Genomic DNA, 17,826 nt, shown 5'->3' with positions numbered 1-17,826 from the left:
CTCCCCTGGCCCGAGCCCACCTTCGCCTGCCAACGTGTAAGGCTGGGAAATAAGGCCTGGGGGCGGCCCCACTGAGCAGAGGTGAGAGTTCAGTGGGGGCCTTGGCCGGGTTTGGGGGCAGGCAGGACCAGGCAGCCTCCTCTTGGGCCGAGGCCTGGGTCCCAGTCTTCCGGCTAGGAGCCAGCCAGCTCCTCGGGCCAGGCCTGGGTCCTGGATACCACCCCCCTCCCACCTCCCAGCCTCGGTGCTCTCATTTCCCGGCCAGCCCTCCTGACACGGGAGCGCTAATCAAAGGTGCTATGTCAATACTCCCCTTGTAGCCCCTAATCCCTGTCCCCGCCGGAGCCAGAGGCCCCAGGAGAAGGAAGCAGCTCTTCTGCTGCCAGCCCACTTAGCATAGCAGGCCCAGCTCCTGGGAGGCTTGTCATTCGGGTGTCCCCTGCGGCGGGATCTTCCTACCATGTCCTGGCACCAGCCCAAGACGCAGACCATTCCAGGGGAGGGATTGTTATGAACAAGGGGTCACCTCATGTGGCCAGTGTGGGTTGGAATCGAATTCCTGTCCTGCTGTGGACCACCGGTGTCACATGGGGACTCCCTCCCCATCTCTGGGCCCCAGCTTCTGCTCCTGTGCCACAGGGTAATACTGACTGTGCTGACATTATAAGAATCAGATCATCCTGTGTGGCCTGGGCTATGTGACCCGCAGCCGTGGTCACGTGTGCTACTGTCACTTGGGGCTGGCACTGTGTTGGGGTGTGGCTGGGTCACAGCTTGCTGCCCTGCCATGATATGGGTGTCACGGCCTCCCTCTGCAGATGAGGGAATGGAGGTGTCGAGAGGTTGTCCTGTGTCGCATGGCAAACAGGGGCAGAGTTGGGGCCTGTTTGCCTCTGTCTGGGTCAAAGCCTGTGTTCTGTCCTCCCCACCACCTGTCCAGTCTCCGCTGGAAGATGGGAGGGGCTCCTTTCCTCCTGAAGGCTGCCCCAAGAGTGAGGGTGCTGGTGTGGGGGAACTCCCCCAGAGTCCTCAAGCACCCACAACATCTTGTCACAAGTCACAGGGACGCGTGGAGACAGAAAAAGGTTTCCACACCCACCCTGAACCTGGTGCACCAGAGTCCCTGGGGGACGGAGCTGGAGAATTTGGGTGTGAAGAGTACAGTTGCCCCAGAATTATGAAGCTCAGCCACTTTTGAGAAGCAGTGCCTACAGAGGCCACCCCCCAATCCGGAGAGTGTAAAAAGCACTTGGAGTGCCCAGCCCCCCAGCATGGATCCTAAGCCCCCGTGGGTCACCGATGGATGAGGCAGCGGCCGCCTAGAGCCCCAGGGCAGTCAGGGGGCTCAGCGGGAAGGCCCCCCGACTTCTCCACCTCCCTCCTTCCACAGCAGCTTCCCAGCTGAGGCCCCCGAGGCTCCCAGGGAGCCCCTTCCAACTAAGATCACCCCCTTTCCTCACACCTTCAGCTCCCGGAGCCTCCGAGTTGGCAAGCCATATGGAATAGATTATTCTGGACCCAAGGTAATCTGATTAACTTAGTCCTGGATCAGCTGGAGGCGCAGCCAGTGGAAGTCACAGGAGCCGAGGGGTGATGAGCAGGGAGGGGGTGGGAAGAAAGGAGAGAGATTTGGCGGATTCCAGGAAAGGCTCCAGGGGAAATGCAGACTCTCTGCAGTTCTGGGAGCGGGGCTGAGAAGGCAGAGAGCGCCTCTCTCTTACGGGAGTCGCATTTACGCTCCTTTGCTTCATCTGGGTAAGCAGAGGAAGATCTAAGCTTTATAGTGTCATGTGCGGAAACCAAGGCATAAAGGGGTTAAGGAGCTGAACCAGCCCAAAGCTGAGATGCAGACATGTGAATGAGGGGGAACCTGTCACATGGCACCTTGGTTTCTCCGACTGTAAAATGGAGCCCAGAACTCCTGGCTGTCTGCTGAGATGTTTTGGGAGACTGCATGCCTTGGTTGGAAGGTTCCCATCTCAGGCCAGAGGGCTGACCCCTGGGTCAGCCAGTGTGGACCAATGTCCTCGAATTCCCAGCCACCACCAGCAGAGGGCACTGCCCAGCCACCTGGGGTTCGGCGATCTGAGCAGAGCACACCTACCTCCAACAGGTCCCAGGCCTTTGTTCTGGGGCCAGGGCCAGGGCGGGGTGGGGTGGTAGGTACCAGGAACCGGAGGTGCAGGGGCCAGCTTAAGAAGTGGCTGAAGCCACACAACGTCAACCCTTGCTCCCACTGACCCCATCCTCGCCTGCTGGAGGGCTATGGGAAGTCTCCTTCTGGACTCTCCCTGTTGCACGCTGCCAGGTGCGGGCTGTGGCACAGAGGCTTATGTTCAGGGAGGGGGTAAAGCCTGCCCGACCTGCCTCCCCGTGTTTTCTCATAGCTTGGGGAGTGTGGCCACCTCTTTCAGTTTACCTTTCATGCATGTAGACTGCTGCCTCTCCCTGCGCAGGCACGATTCCTGACTCACCGAGGGTTGGCCCTGTCTGGCTGCTGTGCCTGTGTAAACTCGGGGACCGCAGAGGGGGCACAGACTCACTTTTCCACATTCCCACGCTAGCCGGGCCTGCCACCCAGTAGCAAACCATGCCAAGCTCACCACCTGTTCTGAGCCCCAGGGCTGTCAGAGGGCAGGCGGGGCCTCCTCCTGGACTTGCCTTACCAGGGGCCGACCTTCGCCCCTGGGGCCCATTACCGGACTCCACTGACTCCTAAAACAACACAAAATGAGCCTCGTTTCTTTAAAAAAAAAAAAAAACAAGTGGGTGAAGCCAGTTCAGTGCCAGGGTGATGGGCTGTGACTCCCAGACGGGCTTACCCTCTCTGGAGCCCTGTGGGCTCGTCTGTCCACTGGGAAAAACACACATCTGTGTGCAGAGAGGCAGCGCAAGCTAGAGCCCAGGGAAATGAGGAGGAGGGGGCAGGAGGGCAGGGCCCAAGCAGGGCTGCCCGGTCCCCTGACCTTCCCTATACACTCCTGGGAGCCAAGGTTGAAAAAAGACCCCAAGTTGACAGAAACTTGACAGGGGATGCCTTGGGCTCTGTGCCCTTCCCAAGTCTGCGGTACGGAACTGCAGCGGCCGACTTAGGACACCAGCCCCTGCAGAAAGCACAAGATGGAGCTTCCTCCAGGCAGGATGCACGGCTTGCGAGCTCCCTGTAACACCACCCCTACCCTTGCTGACTGCTCACAACAGCACGGTGAGGTGCCAGGACAGTGACGAGGCACCTGCCAAGTCACTGGGTGGCTAGGGCCTTCAGTCAACTCCAAGGGCAGAGAAAGCAGGGGAGGGAGGGCACTCCCAGAGGTATCTGACTTCAGGCCCAATAAAAAGCAGAGTGGGGGCTCCTAGGACTGAGCTGGAATACCTGCCCCGGACGTGGGGGAGTGAGAAGCCTTTGGGAAGAGGATTCTTGGCCAGAGGCTGGGGGACAGGGATGTCCCCGGACACAATGGAGAACAGCTGGGGGAGGGGACAGAGCTTAAACTGAGCAGATACGAAATCACCCAGGGTCAGTACTGGTTATTTGTGAAAGGATGAACCCTCAGTTCTGGAGGCTCCCCCACCAAGAGAAATCCAAGATCCAGCCCCTGGCCTGAGCCGAGCGAGTTTCTTCACCCTTGGAGATCACGCCCAGCCCCCGGCCCTGGGAGTGCACACGCAGCGCCCAGCACAGTGGCAGAGGCGGCCAGGATAGCTGGGCACCCCAAACCAGGTGAGCCTCGACAGCCCACCTCCAGGGCTCCCCAAGGCCGGCCTGCAACTTCAGAACAGCCTCCGCCGCCCCCTGCCTGCAGTTCCCCTGATGGGAATTCATAATGGTTAGAAAAGATCAAAGGTCCATGTGAAGACGTACTGGGGAGTTGCAGAGCCGAGCTGCGGAAAAGCCCGTTCAACAGCACTCCACTGACAGACGCACACACGAAAGAGAACACAGATGGAAAACGCAACCCCCACACAGAAGGGCATCCAGTGGTACCACGCGTGTTAGGAGGGTCCACTGTACGAACGTGTACGTGTGCAGAAAGGGTCTCGGGGCACCCACCCCATCTCTAACAACGTCCCATGACTTACTTGGTGTGTACGTGTGGTGGGGGGGCAGGTCTGGGTTCTGGGAGGTGTCAAGGGAGACTTTTTTAAAAGATTTTATTCATTTATTTGAGAGAGAGCGAGAAAGAGAGAGAAAGCGAGAAAGACAGAGCGCACACACGAGTGAAGGGAGGGGCAGAGGGAGAGGGAGAAGCAGGCTCTCCCCTGAGTAGGGAGCCCGATGCGGGGCTCGATCCCAGGACCCCCGGATCATGACCTGAACTGAAGGCAGACGCTTAGCGACTAAGCCTCCCAGGCGCCCCCAAGGGAGACTATTAAAGTAAGCATCTCACCTGTAGTGCTTAAATTCTTCACGAGGAGTTTACATCATATATTACCTGTGCAGATTAAAAACAATTTTTAATATCTAGGTGTAAGGATGTCACTATGTGGAAAGCCAAAAGGCACCTGAGTGTGTACTAGAGAACGTGTTACCCAAACTGCCACCACATCACGGAGAACCAGACATGCCCTAAACATTGCATCGCACAAGTACAGCTACTGATGGGGCGGCCCGGGCGGCTCAGTCGGCTGAGTGTCTGACTCTTGATTTCAGCTCAGGTCGTGATCTCAGGGTTGAGAGACTGAGCCCCGCGTCAGGCTCCACGCTCAGTGGGGGTCTGCTGGAGATTCTCTCTCCCCCTCTGCTCCTCCCCCCACCTCACTCACACACACACGCTCTCTCTCAAATATATAAGTAAAATCTAAAAAAAAAAAAAAAAATACATCTACTGATATGGAGAATGTTAATACATTAGCGAGAAAAGTTGGTCACAAAACAACATGCTTTTTTCATACCCAAAGAACTTGAAAGCAGGGACGAGAACAGAGATTTGCACGCCAACTTGTGTAGGAGCATTAGGGACAACGGCCAAAAGGTGGAAACAACCCGCATGTCCGGCAACAGATGAATGGACAAGCGGAATGTGGTCTATATGTACACCGGAATATTTATCAGCCACAGAAAGGACTGAAGCCGGGACGCATGACACACCGTGGACGAACCTTGAGGACATTACGAAGTAAGCCATACACCAAGAGCGCGCACCGTATGATCCCACCGCCACGAGGCACCCAGAACAGCCAGATTCGTAGAGACAGGACACGGCTGAGAGGTTACCAGGGGCTGGGGGTAAAGGGAGTTATTGCTTAATGGATACAGCGCTTTTACTCAAGGTGATGGAAAGCTATGGAAAGAAGTGATAGCTGCAGAACACTGCGGATATAATTAACACCACTCAAAAACGGTTAAGATGGCAAATTTTGTTATATATATTTTACATTTTTTAAATGCAGTATACAAAACTAAGCCCCCTTGTGGCTTCTGGGGCCAGGAGGCTGGGTCTTCTCTCCCAGAGCCTGGGCTGCGGGAGTGCGCGCCACTCGCTCTCCCCCGCTGTCCTTCCCGAGAGCTGCAGGACCGCAGGTGGTCACTTCTCTCCAGCAGGCAGGCAGGCAGGCAGAACTTCTGGAGTCCCGCATGCCGAACCCATGACGCTCCAGCTAATCCTCCCAGCAAGGACACCCATTTCATAGATGAGGAGACTGAGGCTCACAGGATGGAGCCCAGGCATGGCTGGCCCTAGGCCTGAGCCCCCTCCACTGGGCCTTGTTGCCCTGGGAGCTGGACCAGGCAGTCCTGGGGCCTCTGCCCAGGCTCCCTGGCCCAGCCTTCTTGTTCGAGGAAGAGCAGCGGTCCGCCTCTGCAGCCCTGGCCTGCTGGGCAGCTCCCCAGATGCCTGTGCCTCTCCCAGCCCTCAGGGGCCATGGCCTTCCTGCTGTTGTCCACATTCTCAGCCATGGGCTCCTTGGCCCACGCCCAGCCCCTGCCCCGGTCAGCCCTCACCCGTGTGACTGCGGTCTTCCCGCCTCCAGCTCCTCACCTTCCCACCCTCTCCTTCCTCAGGATGTCTGTGGTTCTCATTGCCTCCCTCCCTGACAGTCCAAACTTCCCACTCAGTAGCCTTTCCAACCCCGCCTCCAACCGCTCGCTAGACCACAGCCTCTCCCACGGCTCCCGGCCCACCTGCACTGCCCAGACCGGTGCTGGGCTTCGGGCTCCCAGATGTGGGCTCCCACCTTGTCCCTCTGCCAGGACGGCCGCACCTCCGCTTGGAGAATACCCACAACTCCGGGTCCCCCCCAACCCCGGGACCAGCCCAGATCACTTGGCTGGGTAGTGCCTCTCTGTGGCCCTGGGCTCCCCGTACACCAGGTCACCGCAGACGCAGAAGCTGTCTTTCCCCTCCTCCAAGTTCTGAATTCCCAGAGGCTCGGCCCTCCCTGGAGCCTCCCCTCGGCCTGGGACAAGTTTCCCCATGGTGTGATGCCTGGCCTCCGTGGGTCTGAATCCTGACTCTGGGGAATGAAGGCCAAGGAACTGATTTCCCTGGGCCTGGCCCATCTAAGCACGGGGAGAACCACGGGCTTGAAGTCATGGGGTCTGAGCACTGACGAGGTTCCTGCAGGCACAGTGTCGGGCAACTGTGCCGTCTAGAAGTGCTCAGAAGACCGGGCGGTCGTGAGGCCCTGTCAGACTGACCTTGCCCTGTTGGCTTCAGTCTCTGGGCCTCCTGGTGACACTGATGGCACTCTGCTGGGCAGGGCCTTGTTATGCACCAGCCCCCAGAGCCAGGAGAGGGGCCTAACGGGCCGGTGGATTCGGAACTCCTGTCCTCCCTCACTCCCCCCTTCCCCACGCCAAACCCCCAGGACACAGGCCCTACCTCTTCCCTGGGCCTCCCAGGGTGGGGACCTGCAGCCTCCCACCCCCACCCCAGAGAATCTTTCTGGGGTTTCTGAGAGGACCTGCTGCTGGACTGTTTTGGAGGCCCCCGAACACCCTCGTTCCCAAGTCGACACCTTCTGCCCTGGGGGAGGTGGCCTTGTGTCAACAGGCAGAGAGGAGGTGTGAAGGCAGCCACAGTGGCCAAGGCGGAGGCTGGGCTGGCCCTTGCTGCTCCCTGGTAATGAGAATACCACACAGCTGCTGTAGCCCCCGTGTGCCCAGCCTCTCCTTCCCTCCCGTGTTCCCACAGCCTGACCACTCCCAGGGCCTGGAAGGCACCCAAGGGGGAGGGAGGCAAAGAAGACCTAGAGGGCAGAGGCCAGGCCTTCACCTGCCTCCAGGTCCTTGGGCCTGCTCCCAGGGGCCCTGCACTGCCTGCCCAGGGAGAAAGAGCGGGTGGAGGCTTCCAGGAGCGGGGCTGGGGCCTATGCTGAGTCACCAAGAGCAGGATGGGCCCCGTCACCGGCCTGCCACAGCCTCTCGCAGGGCCAGAGCTGACTGAGCACGCTCAGGGTCCAACCTGGGGCTCGGCCTTTCTCATCTGACTGCCGGCCTGGGACAAAGTCCGGGGCAGTCGCTAGGGGAGGATGAGTTTCCTCACCTGGATGAAAGGATCACCGTCAGCTGACTGGGGCCACACTGGCAAGCTGAGGCAAGGGTCGTGGTCACCTTATGGTTCCAGCCTACACACGAGGAGGCCAGTTGAGCCAGGGCTTCAGGTACAGAGAACAGGGGTGAGAGTGTCAGGGGTGCTGAGGCACCTGGGAGGCCTCGTTGTGCACCCCAGCCCAGCCCAAGACGGCCTGAAGGGGCCCCGTGGCTCCTCGCACTGACACTGCCCAGAGCCTGGAGGCGGCTGCCCCATCCTCTCCCTGATTCTTGGCCTGGCTCTGAAGGTACCTCAGGGGTCCTCACGTCCAACCCCCTCGTTTTATGGGGCCAGCTCCTGCCTGTGCCTAGTGTGTACTCGTTTGCCGCTTCTTGATCACCTCCACAAACAGACCATTCACTCCCTCATAAGACAGCCCTTCCAATATCAGGAAGTTCTTCAGTCTCCCTGGAGTATTCTCTTCTAGGCACCTGGAGACAACCATCAGATCCCGAAGTTTTTGTTTTGTGCACAAAACATCCCCGAGTCCTTTGACTATTTCTCTGGTGACCTGGCTTGAAGCCCTGTCACTTACCTTGCTCTCCTTGGCTAGGGCCTGTTTCCTTCCATCATGAATGGTGGCCCCCACATTTGACCACTTACTCTGGCAATGACCCATCCTGCAGAGGGAATAAGAGACTGTCACCTCCTTGGTGGAAGACCCCCTTTCCCCCCCATTTCTCACCAGTGGGATCACCTTTGTTTTCCACGCGTGCTGCTGGTTACCTGCCACCTGAGCCCAAACTAAAAGGGAGGACACGTGGAGCTCTGTTGATCCCACCTTATTAGATCTGGTAGGCTGTTCCAGCCCGTCAGCCTCTCTTTAGATCCTGGCTGTTACCCAATTCATTTGCTGCATTTGGACCCTACCCCAAATTGGATCAATTCATATCTCCATTCAAGATCGTAACGATGCCCCTGGTGAGGCTGGGAATAGAGCTGGAGGCACCACCATCGCAGGAGACCTTCCTGCAGGTGAACACCCATCTGGGCATCCGTGGGAACACTGATCTGTTACGAACTCACGTACCTGTCACCCAGCTCACATGGCCCTATTTGTTGACAAGGATACCCTGGCACTTCTTTATTATGTGGACAGGAATTACATGTGGCTGTTCATACACACCCAAATGTCAATGACTTAGACAAACTGGTGATTTGTTTTCTCTCACATTAAAGAAACTCAGGGACAGACAGTCCTGGGCCAGTATGGTGCTTCCTTGCTGTCGCCAATGCCACAGGCTTCTGTCTGCTCCATCATCCCTAGTGGATGACTTCTGTCCTTGGGATGGCTTCAGTGTCACCAAATGGTTGCTGAAGCTCCAGCCATCACATTTCCCGGGAAGAACATAAAAGGGGATAGAAACACGGGAGTGTACCTCTCTGCTTTAAAGAGCTTTCCTAGAAGCCCCAACCAATATTTCTGCTAACATCTCATTGGCCATTCCATGAGCAAAAGAGGCTGGGAAATGTTTTCTAGCTGGGCCTATTGCCACCCACAAAACACAGTCCTGTTATCAAAAAAGATGTAAGAATAAAGGCTGTCACAGATGCTGTGTGTGTGCGCAACTAGAAGGGTCTGCCAGACTCGTGAACATTCCACTGACCCTGTTTCCCTGACTGAACCACCACCTCCTCCCATCACAGGAAGCAGGGGGTGAACCCGGTGCCAGTGGCCTGCTGAGGCCGAGAAGTTAATCACCTTATCTAACAGCATACAGCTGTGGCTGTCCCTCCTTTTAACAGGAGAGTCAGATGAGGAAGAGAGGAGAGCCCAGCTTGTTCACCAAGCACCTGGGGCTCGTTCCCACATAGAGGGAGGAATGCTTGAGGGTCCCAGAGCAAGCTGGACAAGCACCTGGGCCAGGACCCAGCCTGCCAGGAGAAGCAGGTTCAGACCTTCCATTTCCTAGCCTTGGCTGGGCTGGTGGGCTCTGGCTCCGGCTCCAGGCATCTGGGCTCTCCTGTTCCCTCTGCGTTGTAGCTGTGGTGACCGCTGCCACAGGCCAGGGGCTGGAGCGCCCTGCTGAGGACGACCCCCATGCTGGGTCCACGGAGGAAAAGGTGGAGGAGGGGGATAGGGCGGGATGTGCCAGGCCTGCTGCTGGAGTCTCAGGAATGGAAGGAATCACCTTCTTCAAGGGCCAAGATGAAAAGATACCAGACCCTTTCCCCCCAACCTAGTCCTTTACCTACTTCATTCTGCTGCCCCTGAACTAAACAGGGGTTGCCCTGACCGACGTTGTTCAATGCCAATTATTCCTTCATCATCACGTTAGACTGGTGACTTGGGGCATATTTTCTCTGATATTTTAAAAAATAAGTACTGAGCAGAAAGTGATGTCATCTCCTCATTGAAGGTTTGTCTGCACCTCCTGCCACTTTTTTCCAGTTAACACGATCTGCTCTAATGTTTGTATAACGTTTAAACGTTCATCCATTTACATCACCTATGACCCTCTACGAGTCAGCTAAGTGTCTCCTGATGGGGCGTGCTCTAAGACACACTGCTGAATTAAAGAGACCTAGTGACAAGGCACCCAGGTGGCTCAGTCAGCTAAGCGTCCAACTCTTGACTTCGGCTCAGGTCATGATCTCAGGGTCGTGAGATCGAGCCTCTTGTCAGGCTTGGTGCTGGGCGTGGAGCCTGCTTGGGATTCTCCCTCTGCCTCCCCCCAACACCTCCATCAGGCTCCCTGCTTAGCGGGGAGTCTGCTTCTCCCTCTGCCTCTGCCCCCCTCCCGCACCGTGCGCTTTCGTGCTCTCTCACATAAATAAAACCTTAAGAAAAAAAAAGCAACTTACAAATAGGCTGCAGTGTTACCTCATTTACATACGTCCCTGTGGACGTGTGGCTAAGTCTGGAGGGGCACATGACAACCTGAGGGCTGCTACCTTTGCTGAGGGGTTTCAGGGACCCCAGGTTTACTTGAAATGCTCCCATTGCTGCCAAAGAGAATGTATTAGTTATGTAATTTGTGTAACTAAATGTTTATTTTTAGGAAGAGCCACAAGTACTACAAGGCCATTATTTATCACTTCAAGCTGATACAGGCCAATCTATCCCAGAAACATCATCATGTTGACCTTTCGTTACTGATTGCTCTTTTTTTTCCCCCCCACGTCACACTTCTGCTCCAAGGTCCATCTGGCAATCCAACTTCTTAGCCTGGCCCTTTTCAAGCTCTGCCCCAGCTTTCCACAACAGCACCCCCACACACTGTTCCGGAAGCCCCTTAGCATGTCCCACTGTCAGGCCTTTGCTTAAGCAGTTCCCACAGCCAGAATGCTCCCTACATGCCTCTCTCCTTAACCAAGTCCTACTCACGGTTCAAGGCCCAGCAGTGACCTCCCCAGCTCTGGGGCCAGAGCTCTACAGCCCGTGGCCCTCATGTGGCCCTTAGCTTCAGAGTTCAGCCCTTTCTTCGAAGATCACAAAGGACACCGATGCCTCCTTTAAACTGTAATCACTGCTGAGAAGAGCTTTACTATCTCCAAGTTTATACTATGAGACTATAATAACAGTCCCACGAATAGATATTATAATCATTATTCTTGTTTTATAGAGCACAAGCTCAGCCTCAGACAGGTTAAGGGCCCTGCCCAAGGGCACACAGCCAGTTAGTGGTGGAGCTACTAAATGTATAATGGCCTGTTTACTTGTCTCTCAGCACAAACCTGAAATGTCATGAGAGCCGAGACCACAACTAACTTGTTCTCGCTGGTGTGCCTGAACTTTACAGCCGCTAAATAAATACGAACTAAATGAGTAATGCCTACAGCATCTTGAAATGTCAGTACCTTCCTTATGAAATGATAGCAGCAACCATTTAGCTCACCTGCCAGGCCCAAACTGAATGGTTCCACGGATGGTTCCACTTAGTACCAGCAGCCATCCCAGGTGGTGGGTACTTTGGATTATTATTGCTATGAGATTGAAGGAAACTTGAGTCTCAGAGGAGTTAAGTGACTTGCCCCAGGTCACACAGCAAATAGACTCAGGCCTGCTTGGGGGCTCACCTTTCCCCATTTTCATCACCCACTGCTCCCTATCCCTCTTCTCCAGGCTGCTCTATTTTTCAGGGATGGAAACTATCTGTGGGTAGTGAGATGACTTTCCTCATGTCATTCAGCAAACCAGCAAGCATGGGTGCCAGGAGCAACCCAGGAAGGATGCACCTGTATGTCCCCCTACTTCCACCCCACCCCACAGCGCTGTGGGCAAATCCCTCAGGGCTTGTCTTGCCGACTTCTCCAGCACACCTGCAGACAGTGAGCGGAAGTTCTGGGCAAAGTTCCTCCCACCTCGGGGGGAGGGGTGCCGGTGATGAGAGAGGCGGCCACTCTTTGCATGGGTCCACTCTTCACATGAGGGAAGGCTATCCCTCAGGCGATGGCACTGCCCACCACTGTCGGGCTCCTGGGCACTCACCATGCCACGAGTCCGGGTGGGTGGGAACTCGGTGAGAAGCTTAGCAGCTCCATCCAGATGCGAATTGTCCCTCCCACACTTCCCGGGCTGCAGGGGCCTCCATTAGAGCCCCCGAGGAGTCAGAATCCACACCTCCGCAAATGGGCCCGCTTTCCCAAGGCCCCCCTGCCCAGGCCTTCCCTGGGCTCTGTGGGTTTTGACACCTCTCTGTAACCTGGCAGGGGGCCACCTCTCACCTTTGGTCCAGATAAAAGTTCAGGCCTGGAGGTGGCCAGCCCAGCCTCCCAGAGCCCGCAGCAGCCCCGGCGATGGCCCAGTCCCCTCCTCTGCACAGCCTCCTGGGCCACGACCACTGGATCTTGCCCCAGGGCTGGGGCTGGGCCAGCCACCCGGACTCCACGTCCCCGGCCTCCTCCTCATCGGACTCGTCGGGCTCTTGCCCCTGCGACGGCGCCCGCGGCCCCTCGCTGCCCGCGCTCCCGGCCCGCAGCGCCCGCGCCACAGAGGCCGTCCCGACGGCGCCGGGAAGAGGCCGCAGCGGCCCAGCCGGCGGACAGCGGCAGAGCGCCAGCGAGCGCGAGAAGTTGCGCATGCGCACGCTCGCCCGCGCCCTGCACGAGCTGCGCCGCTTTCTGCCGCCGTCCGTGGCGCCCGCCGGCCAGAGCCTCACCAAGATCGAGACGCTGCGCCTGGCCATCCGCTACATCGGCCACCTGTCGGCCGTGCTGGGCCTCAGCGAGGAGAGCCTGCAGCGGCGGCGACGGCGGCGCAGCGACGGGGCAGTGTCTCGGGGCTGCCCGCTCTGCCCCGACGGCGGGTCCGCGCAGGCGCAGACGCAGACGCAGGTGCAGGTGCGCGCCCCCGGCCTGGATTCCGCCGGGGGCGCTGCCGCGTCGTGGGGGTCTCCGCCGGCCTGTCCCGCAGCCCTAGCGGCGCCCGAGCGCCTGGGGAGCAGGGTCCCCGACATGAATCCCTGGGTTACACCCCCTTACTGCCCTGGGATGCCGTCGCCCCCGCAGCTCTCCCAAGGGAGAGCCCCCGAGACGGCCCTTTGGACACCGCCGCAGGCCTGTTCCGGAATGCGGACGTCCCCAGAACCTAGGAACCAGGCCATACCCTGGACGCCGCCCCCCGCGACCCCGGAGCTGGCTGTAGTATACCAGGTATGCACGCAGTCCTGTGCAATTCACTTCCCTCGGGGTGGTCCCCACGTTCATTCGGAAATGGAGCGAGTGGGTAGGGTCGAGTCTGCAGAGAATCTCATGCTTTTTAGATCACGGTTTATCTAATCCAACCCAGTTAGGGGTAGAGAGAAGCTGAAGGGAGTATGGAGAGGAGCCTAACCTCCTTGGGGAAAGAGGTTCGGTCCCAGGTCATTAAGGCCACCACCACCTCTACTTAGAAGTCTTCGAAGCCACGTTAAAGAGGGGGAATCCTCAGACTTGCTCCAGAGGCAAGATGAAAGGTACCAAGAGCCACTGGCAGGGAATTTGCTCCAAGTGCTCCATTAAGGTTTGGGGGGAGGGAGACTGGCCAGCCCCAAGGGTGGGGACTTCCAGAGTAGACGGGCTTGGAGCTGGTGACCTTCCTGTTTCCTTTAAACTTCATTTGTTCATGAGGCCCATGAGTGAATGAATCATGGTCCATAAGAGCATATCCGTAACCAAAATTTACTGCTTGCTCACTGTTGGCCCAACACCGTTCTTGGCACTGATCATGTATTAACTCAGCCAGTCCTCCAGCAACTCTATGGAGTAGGTACTGCTATCATCAGCCCCATTTTACAGATGAGAAAACCAAATAAAAGAGGTTGAGTTCTTAAAACTAGTTAGTAGCAGAGGTGGGATTTGAACCCCCGGAGTGTATCTCCAGAGCAAGTGTTCACCACTTAGCTTCACTGCATCCATGGCGCCCAGGACTGTCCAGAAGCTGCCAGTCATGCTCCAGGAAGCGTCCAGGTTCAAGGTCTCAGGGCATCAGGCAGTGGCCCACTAACCAGCTGCTTTTGTCTCTCTTGCAGGGAATCTCTGTGTCTCCAGAGTCCTGTCTGTTGCCAGAAACCCCACCCCTCCTGTCCCGCCCAGCATGCCAGAGACTCCAGCCTCAGACCCAGTGGGGATGCTGGAACCATAGTGCAGAGGTGCTCCCCAGCTCAGAGGACCAGGGACCAGGCCCTGCCTTCCAGCTCAGTGACGAAAGCCCCTCCCAGAGTTCAGGCCTGCAGCTTAGTGGCTGCCCTGAACTTTGGCAAGAAGATTTGGAGGCGGCCCACCTGGGCATCTTCTACTAATAGCCTTGCCTGTCCCCTTGTGAGCCAGGAATCAGGCCTCTGGTGTGGAGTGTCCTCCTCGTTTGCTACTTGCTGTGGTCTTCAAGCTATTTTTAAGCCAAGGATCTCTTTTCCAAGTGATGTCTTTCACGGAGAGGCAGTGTCGGAAACAGAGTGGGTGGCCTCCCTGGCTGGAGTCAGGGCTGGGGGAGTGGCCTCCACTCCGAGACACCCCCCAGAATGACCAGTGCTCTGCAGAGCACTGGCTGAGCTGCGGCAAGGTGATGGCTGCTTGACCACAGAGTTGGCCAGGCTGGGACTGCTGGGAGAGTGGGTTCTGGGTGGGGGGAAGGGGAGAGAAGCCTGTACGCTTCGATTTTTGTACTTCTTTAAAAAACAACAAAAACGTTGGTTTGGTCTGTTTTTCTTCTATCAACCTGGGTTTTTATTGCCTCTGGAGAAGGATGAATGTACCCTCCTGCAGGGAACCGTCCTGCTGCTCTTCCCGGCCCCGGGTCTAGGCCTCCTGAGGTTGGTGTGTGCCCTCCCGTGCCACTGTGACACGTCTTCATCTGCAGGGGCTCCACTTGGCCTGCCGTGCGAGGTGGCACAGGTGGGGGTTAACGTTTGGGCCTGCGCGCTCGCCTCCGACCCAGCACCACTACCTCGTCCTTTCCTCTGCCTGCAGTCCCGCTGACCCGCAGGGCTCTTTCACAATTACGGGAAAGTGTTCTTGAAGGATGCGTGGTGGTTCGCTTCCACAAGTGAGGCCCAGCGTTATTTGTTTCTAGGGCTACCGTAAGAAAAGAGCACACATCAGGCGGCTTGGAGAACAGAAATACAATTTTCTCACAGTTCGGGAGGCTAGAGTCCAAGATCAGTGTCAGCTGGTTTAGTTTCTGCAGCCTCTCCCCCTGGCTTGCGGAGGGCCGCCTTCTCTCTGTGTCCTCACTTCCTTACGCCGCGGTCTGTGCGCCTGGCTTACTCACTGCTGGTAAGACTCCCAGTCATACTGGATTACGGACCCCTCCCATGGGACCTTTTACGTTCATTACCTCTTTATAAGTGCCATCTCTGAACACGTTCACGTTCTGAGGTCCTGGGGGTTAGAAATTCACCATGGATGTTGGGGGAACAGAGTTCAGCCCATAATACCCATAATGCCAGAGAGAAAACCCTCCCCAGCTAGCAGGGAGAATTAGAGGAAAGTAAGTGGTTAAAGCCCGGGTAGAGGATGGGAGTTTATATAAGGTACTTAGGGACCAGAGGGGATGTGACAGCCTGGTGGGAGGTGGGGCTGACAACACTTTCTTGAGTTACCCGATCCACATTAATGCTGCTGCATTGATTTATGCTGCCTTGAGTAAGAGTAAGGTACCTCTAGAATCTGGAGGAAAGAACGCCACCCGCGATCCGTTAACAATGGCCACCATGGGCTTGGGAGCCGACGGTGGTGGTGACTTCATTCTGTATATACTGACCTGGTTAGGGGAGAACTGCAGGATGTCGGGGGTGGGTACTGAAGGATGTTTGCCAAGAGGGGCGAGTGGAGAGTGACCCAGGCAGAAGAAACAGCGTGTCCAGAGCTGACAGAGGTGATGAATAGAGTGGGAAAAGGAGCTCATAGACAAAGTTGTGGGGATCCTGTATGGCCTCTTTCTCGGGTGCTGCGGAGGCACTAAAGGCAGGGAACGCGGAATGAGTCGGTCAGAGGCACAGGTGGTCCCTTCGGCTGCTTGGCAGCAATGCCGCTGTCACAGGGCAGGAGAAGGAGGGGGAGGAAGGCCAGAGCACAAGCTGCCTGAGCACTCAGCCACACGCAGGGCCAGCCATCCGACCCGCTGCTGCGCCCGATGACATCAGGCAAGTCACTCCCTCTCTGTGCCTCAGTTTCCCCATCTCCCAAAAGAGGAACTGGCTTAGGTGCCCACTGAAGTGGCTTCTTCCCCAGCCTTCTAGGGTTTGGGATCTTACCCCAGGGCCTCCTGTCCCTAGGGGCTGCCAGCCACGCTGAAGGATGAGAAAACCTCACACAAGATTATATACAGCGAGGAGAGGGATATAGGGCATGACTGACCTGGGTGCACGTTCCACTCAGCTCTCGCTCACTGTATAGCTGGGCCAACTATGAAACCTCCTTGAACCTCAGTTTTCTTGGCTGTGAAATGGGGACAGTAACAGACCCTATCCTTCAGGGTTCTTAGGCTTGGCACTTAGTAATTGTTGAATGGGGCCACACCACCCCCCACTTCTTGCCCAACCCCAGGGCCTGCTTCCCCCCACCCCCTACCCCCGCTAGCCCCTGAGGGGTCAACCTGCCGCAGAGTGCTGGGCACGGAACGAGCAGCCCGAGTTCTAGTCCGCCCGGCTCTGTGTGCGACCTGGAGCGAGGCTCTGCCACCCGGTCTCTGGCTCTGGGTGCCCTCCCGGTATTCCCGGGGACCTGACACACAGGGCATTCCGTACGCCAGCCTTGTGAGCGTCCAGTGGTGTGAGCACGCAACGTGTGGAAGCCACACACCTTGCCCCAGCTCCAGATGGAGGAGGCCTTCCACTCTGGGGAGCCTGCATCTCGTTCTAGTCCTACTGACTTAGCCTCCCTGCGCCTCAGTTTCCTTATCTGCAAAACTGAGATAAAAACAATCCTTATCTCCTGGGACTGTTGAGACCCAATGAGATAATGCGCATCAACACTTCGCCCAGCGCCAGGCACAGAGACTAGGATCCCCGCAGACTCTTCTCCCGGGAGGCCAGCTCTCTCCCAGGGACCCTGGCGGGGCTGGCCCCTCCCCCCGCGGGACCTCCTGAGGGGGCCGGCCCTCTGATCCCCAGAAGGTTAAGTGCCAGCCAGGGCTGCTGGGCACTGGCGACAGGAAGGGCTGGCCCAGAGGGGCTGGGCTGAGGGAAGCCTCCTGATTGGTGGAGAGACCCCACCCCATCACCGGGGATGGTCTCACCCCTTGGCCCGCCCCACCTTTGATGTAGGGACTGCAGTGGCGGGCTGAGGAGCCTTCCGGCCCCACCCCCACTTCTCCCAAGGGGGAACAGAGGCTGTGAGGAGAGCAGGCAGGCCAGGAGACAGGACTAAGCTTAACAACACCCAAATCTCCTCCCGCGTGGGGGGGGGGCAGTGCACCAGATGCCCCCTACGTGAATCTCCTTAGGTCCACACCCCAACCCTGTGATCCATCACCTTGATCCTGCAGATGAGGAAGCCAAGCCCAGGGGTTTGTGTCACTTGCCAAGAAACTGGCCAAGCTGTGATCTGACACCAGCCCCCTCTGGTCTCCGGGACTCCAGACCCAGCGGCTCCCTTGGAGGAGAGCCCCAAGGAGCCCCGTGGTCTGTCACCTCCCATGTTCCCTCCACCAGCCTGGGGTGCTCAGCACGGCCTTGTGGGGGCTGAGGCTGAGGTGAGCTTCCAACAACCTGGTTCCATTTGCCAAGAAGTCTCATGTGGGCTATGGAGTCATGTGGGTCCCAGACCTTCTCAGAATAGCACTGACCCCCGGCTGCCCCAGGTGATCTGAGTGGCACCTGCCTTTTTCTGCATGCTACTCTTGAAAACAACCACTTTACAAATTGATATCCCA

The 17,826-nt window shown here is 57.3% G+C and overlaps 1 protein-coding gene and 1 long non-coding RNA gene across 2 annotated transcripts; one reads left to right on the top strand and one right to left on the bottom strand.

Moving 5' to 3' along the window:
- Positions 1-5,343: 5,343 nt before the first annotated feature.
- On the bottom strand, positions 5,344-12,502 carry LOC123802369 (uncharacterized). The gene is made up of 2 exons (XR_015722093.1): positions 12,201-12,502; positions 5,344-8,152 (listed from the first exon to the last, which is right to left on the bottom strand). It is a non-coding gene; the product is annotated as an uncharacterized LOC123802369 (long non-coding RNA).
- On the top strand, positions 12,273-14,560 carry MESP2 (mesoderm posterior bHLH transcription factor 2). The gene is made up of 2 exons (XM_045813011.2): positions 12,273-13,127; positions 13,985-14,560. Exons 1-2 carry the CDS (start codon positions 12,273-12,275, stop codon positions 14,252-14,254), a joined length of 1,125 nt encoding a protein of 374 aa, XP_045668967.1. The 3' UTR covers positions 14,255-14,560.
- The last annotated feature ends 3,266 nt before the right edge of the window (positions 14,561-17,826 follow it).

Source organism: Ursus americanus, chromosome 28 (genome assembly GCF_024610735.1).
Source record: "Ursus americanus isolate L20-20 chromosome 28, mUrsAme1.1.p, whole genome shotgun sequence".
Lineage (NCBI taxonomy): Eukaryota > Metazoa > Chordata > Mammalia > Carnivora > Ursidae > Ursus > Ursus americanus.
The sequence above is the reverse complement of the archived record's forward strand: the minus strand, read 5'-3'. Positions and strand labels throughout refer to the sequence as shown.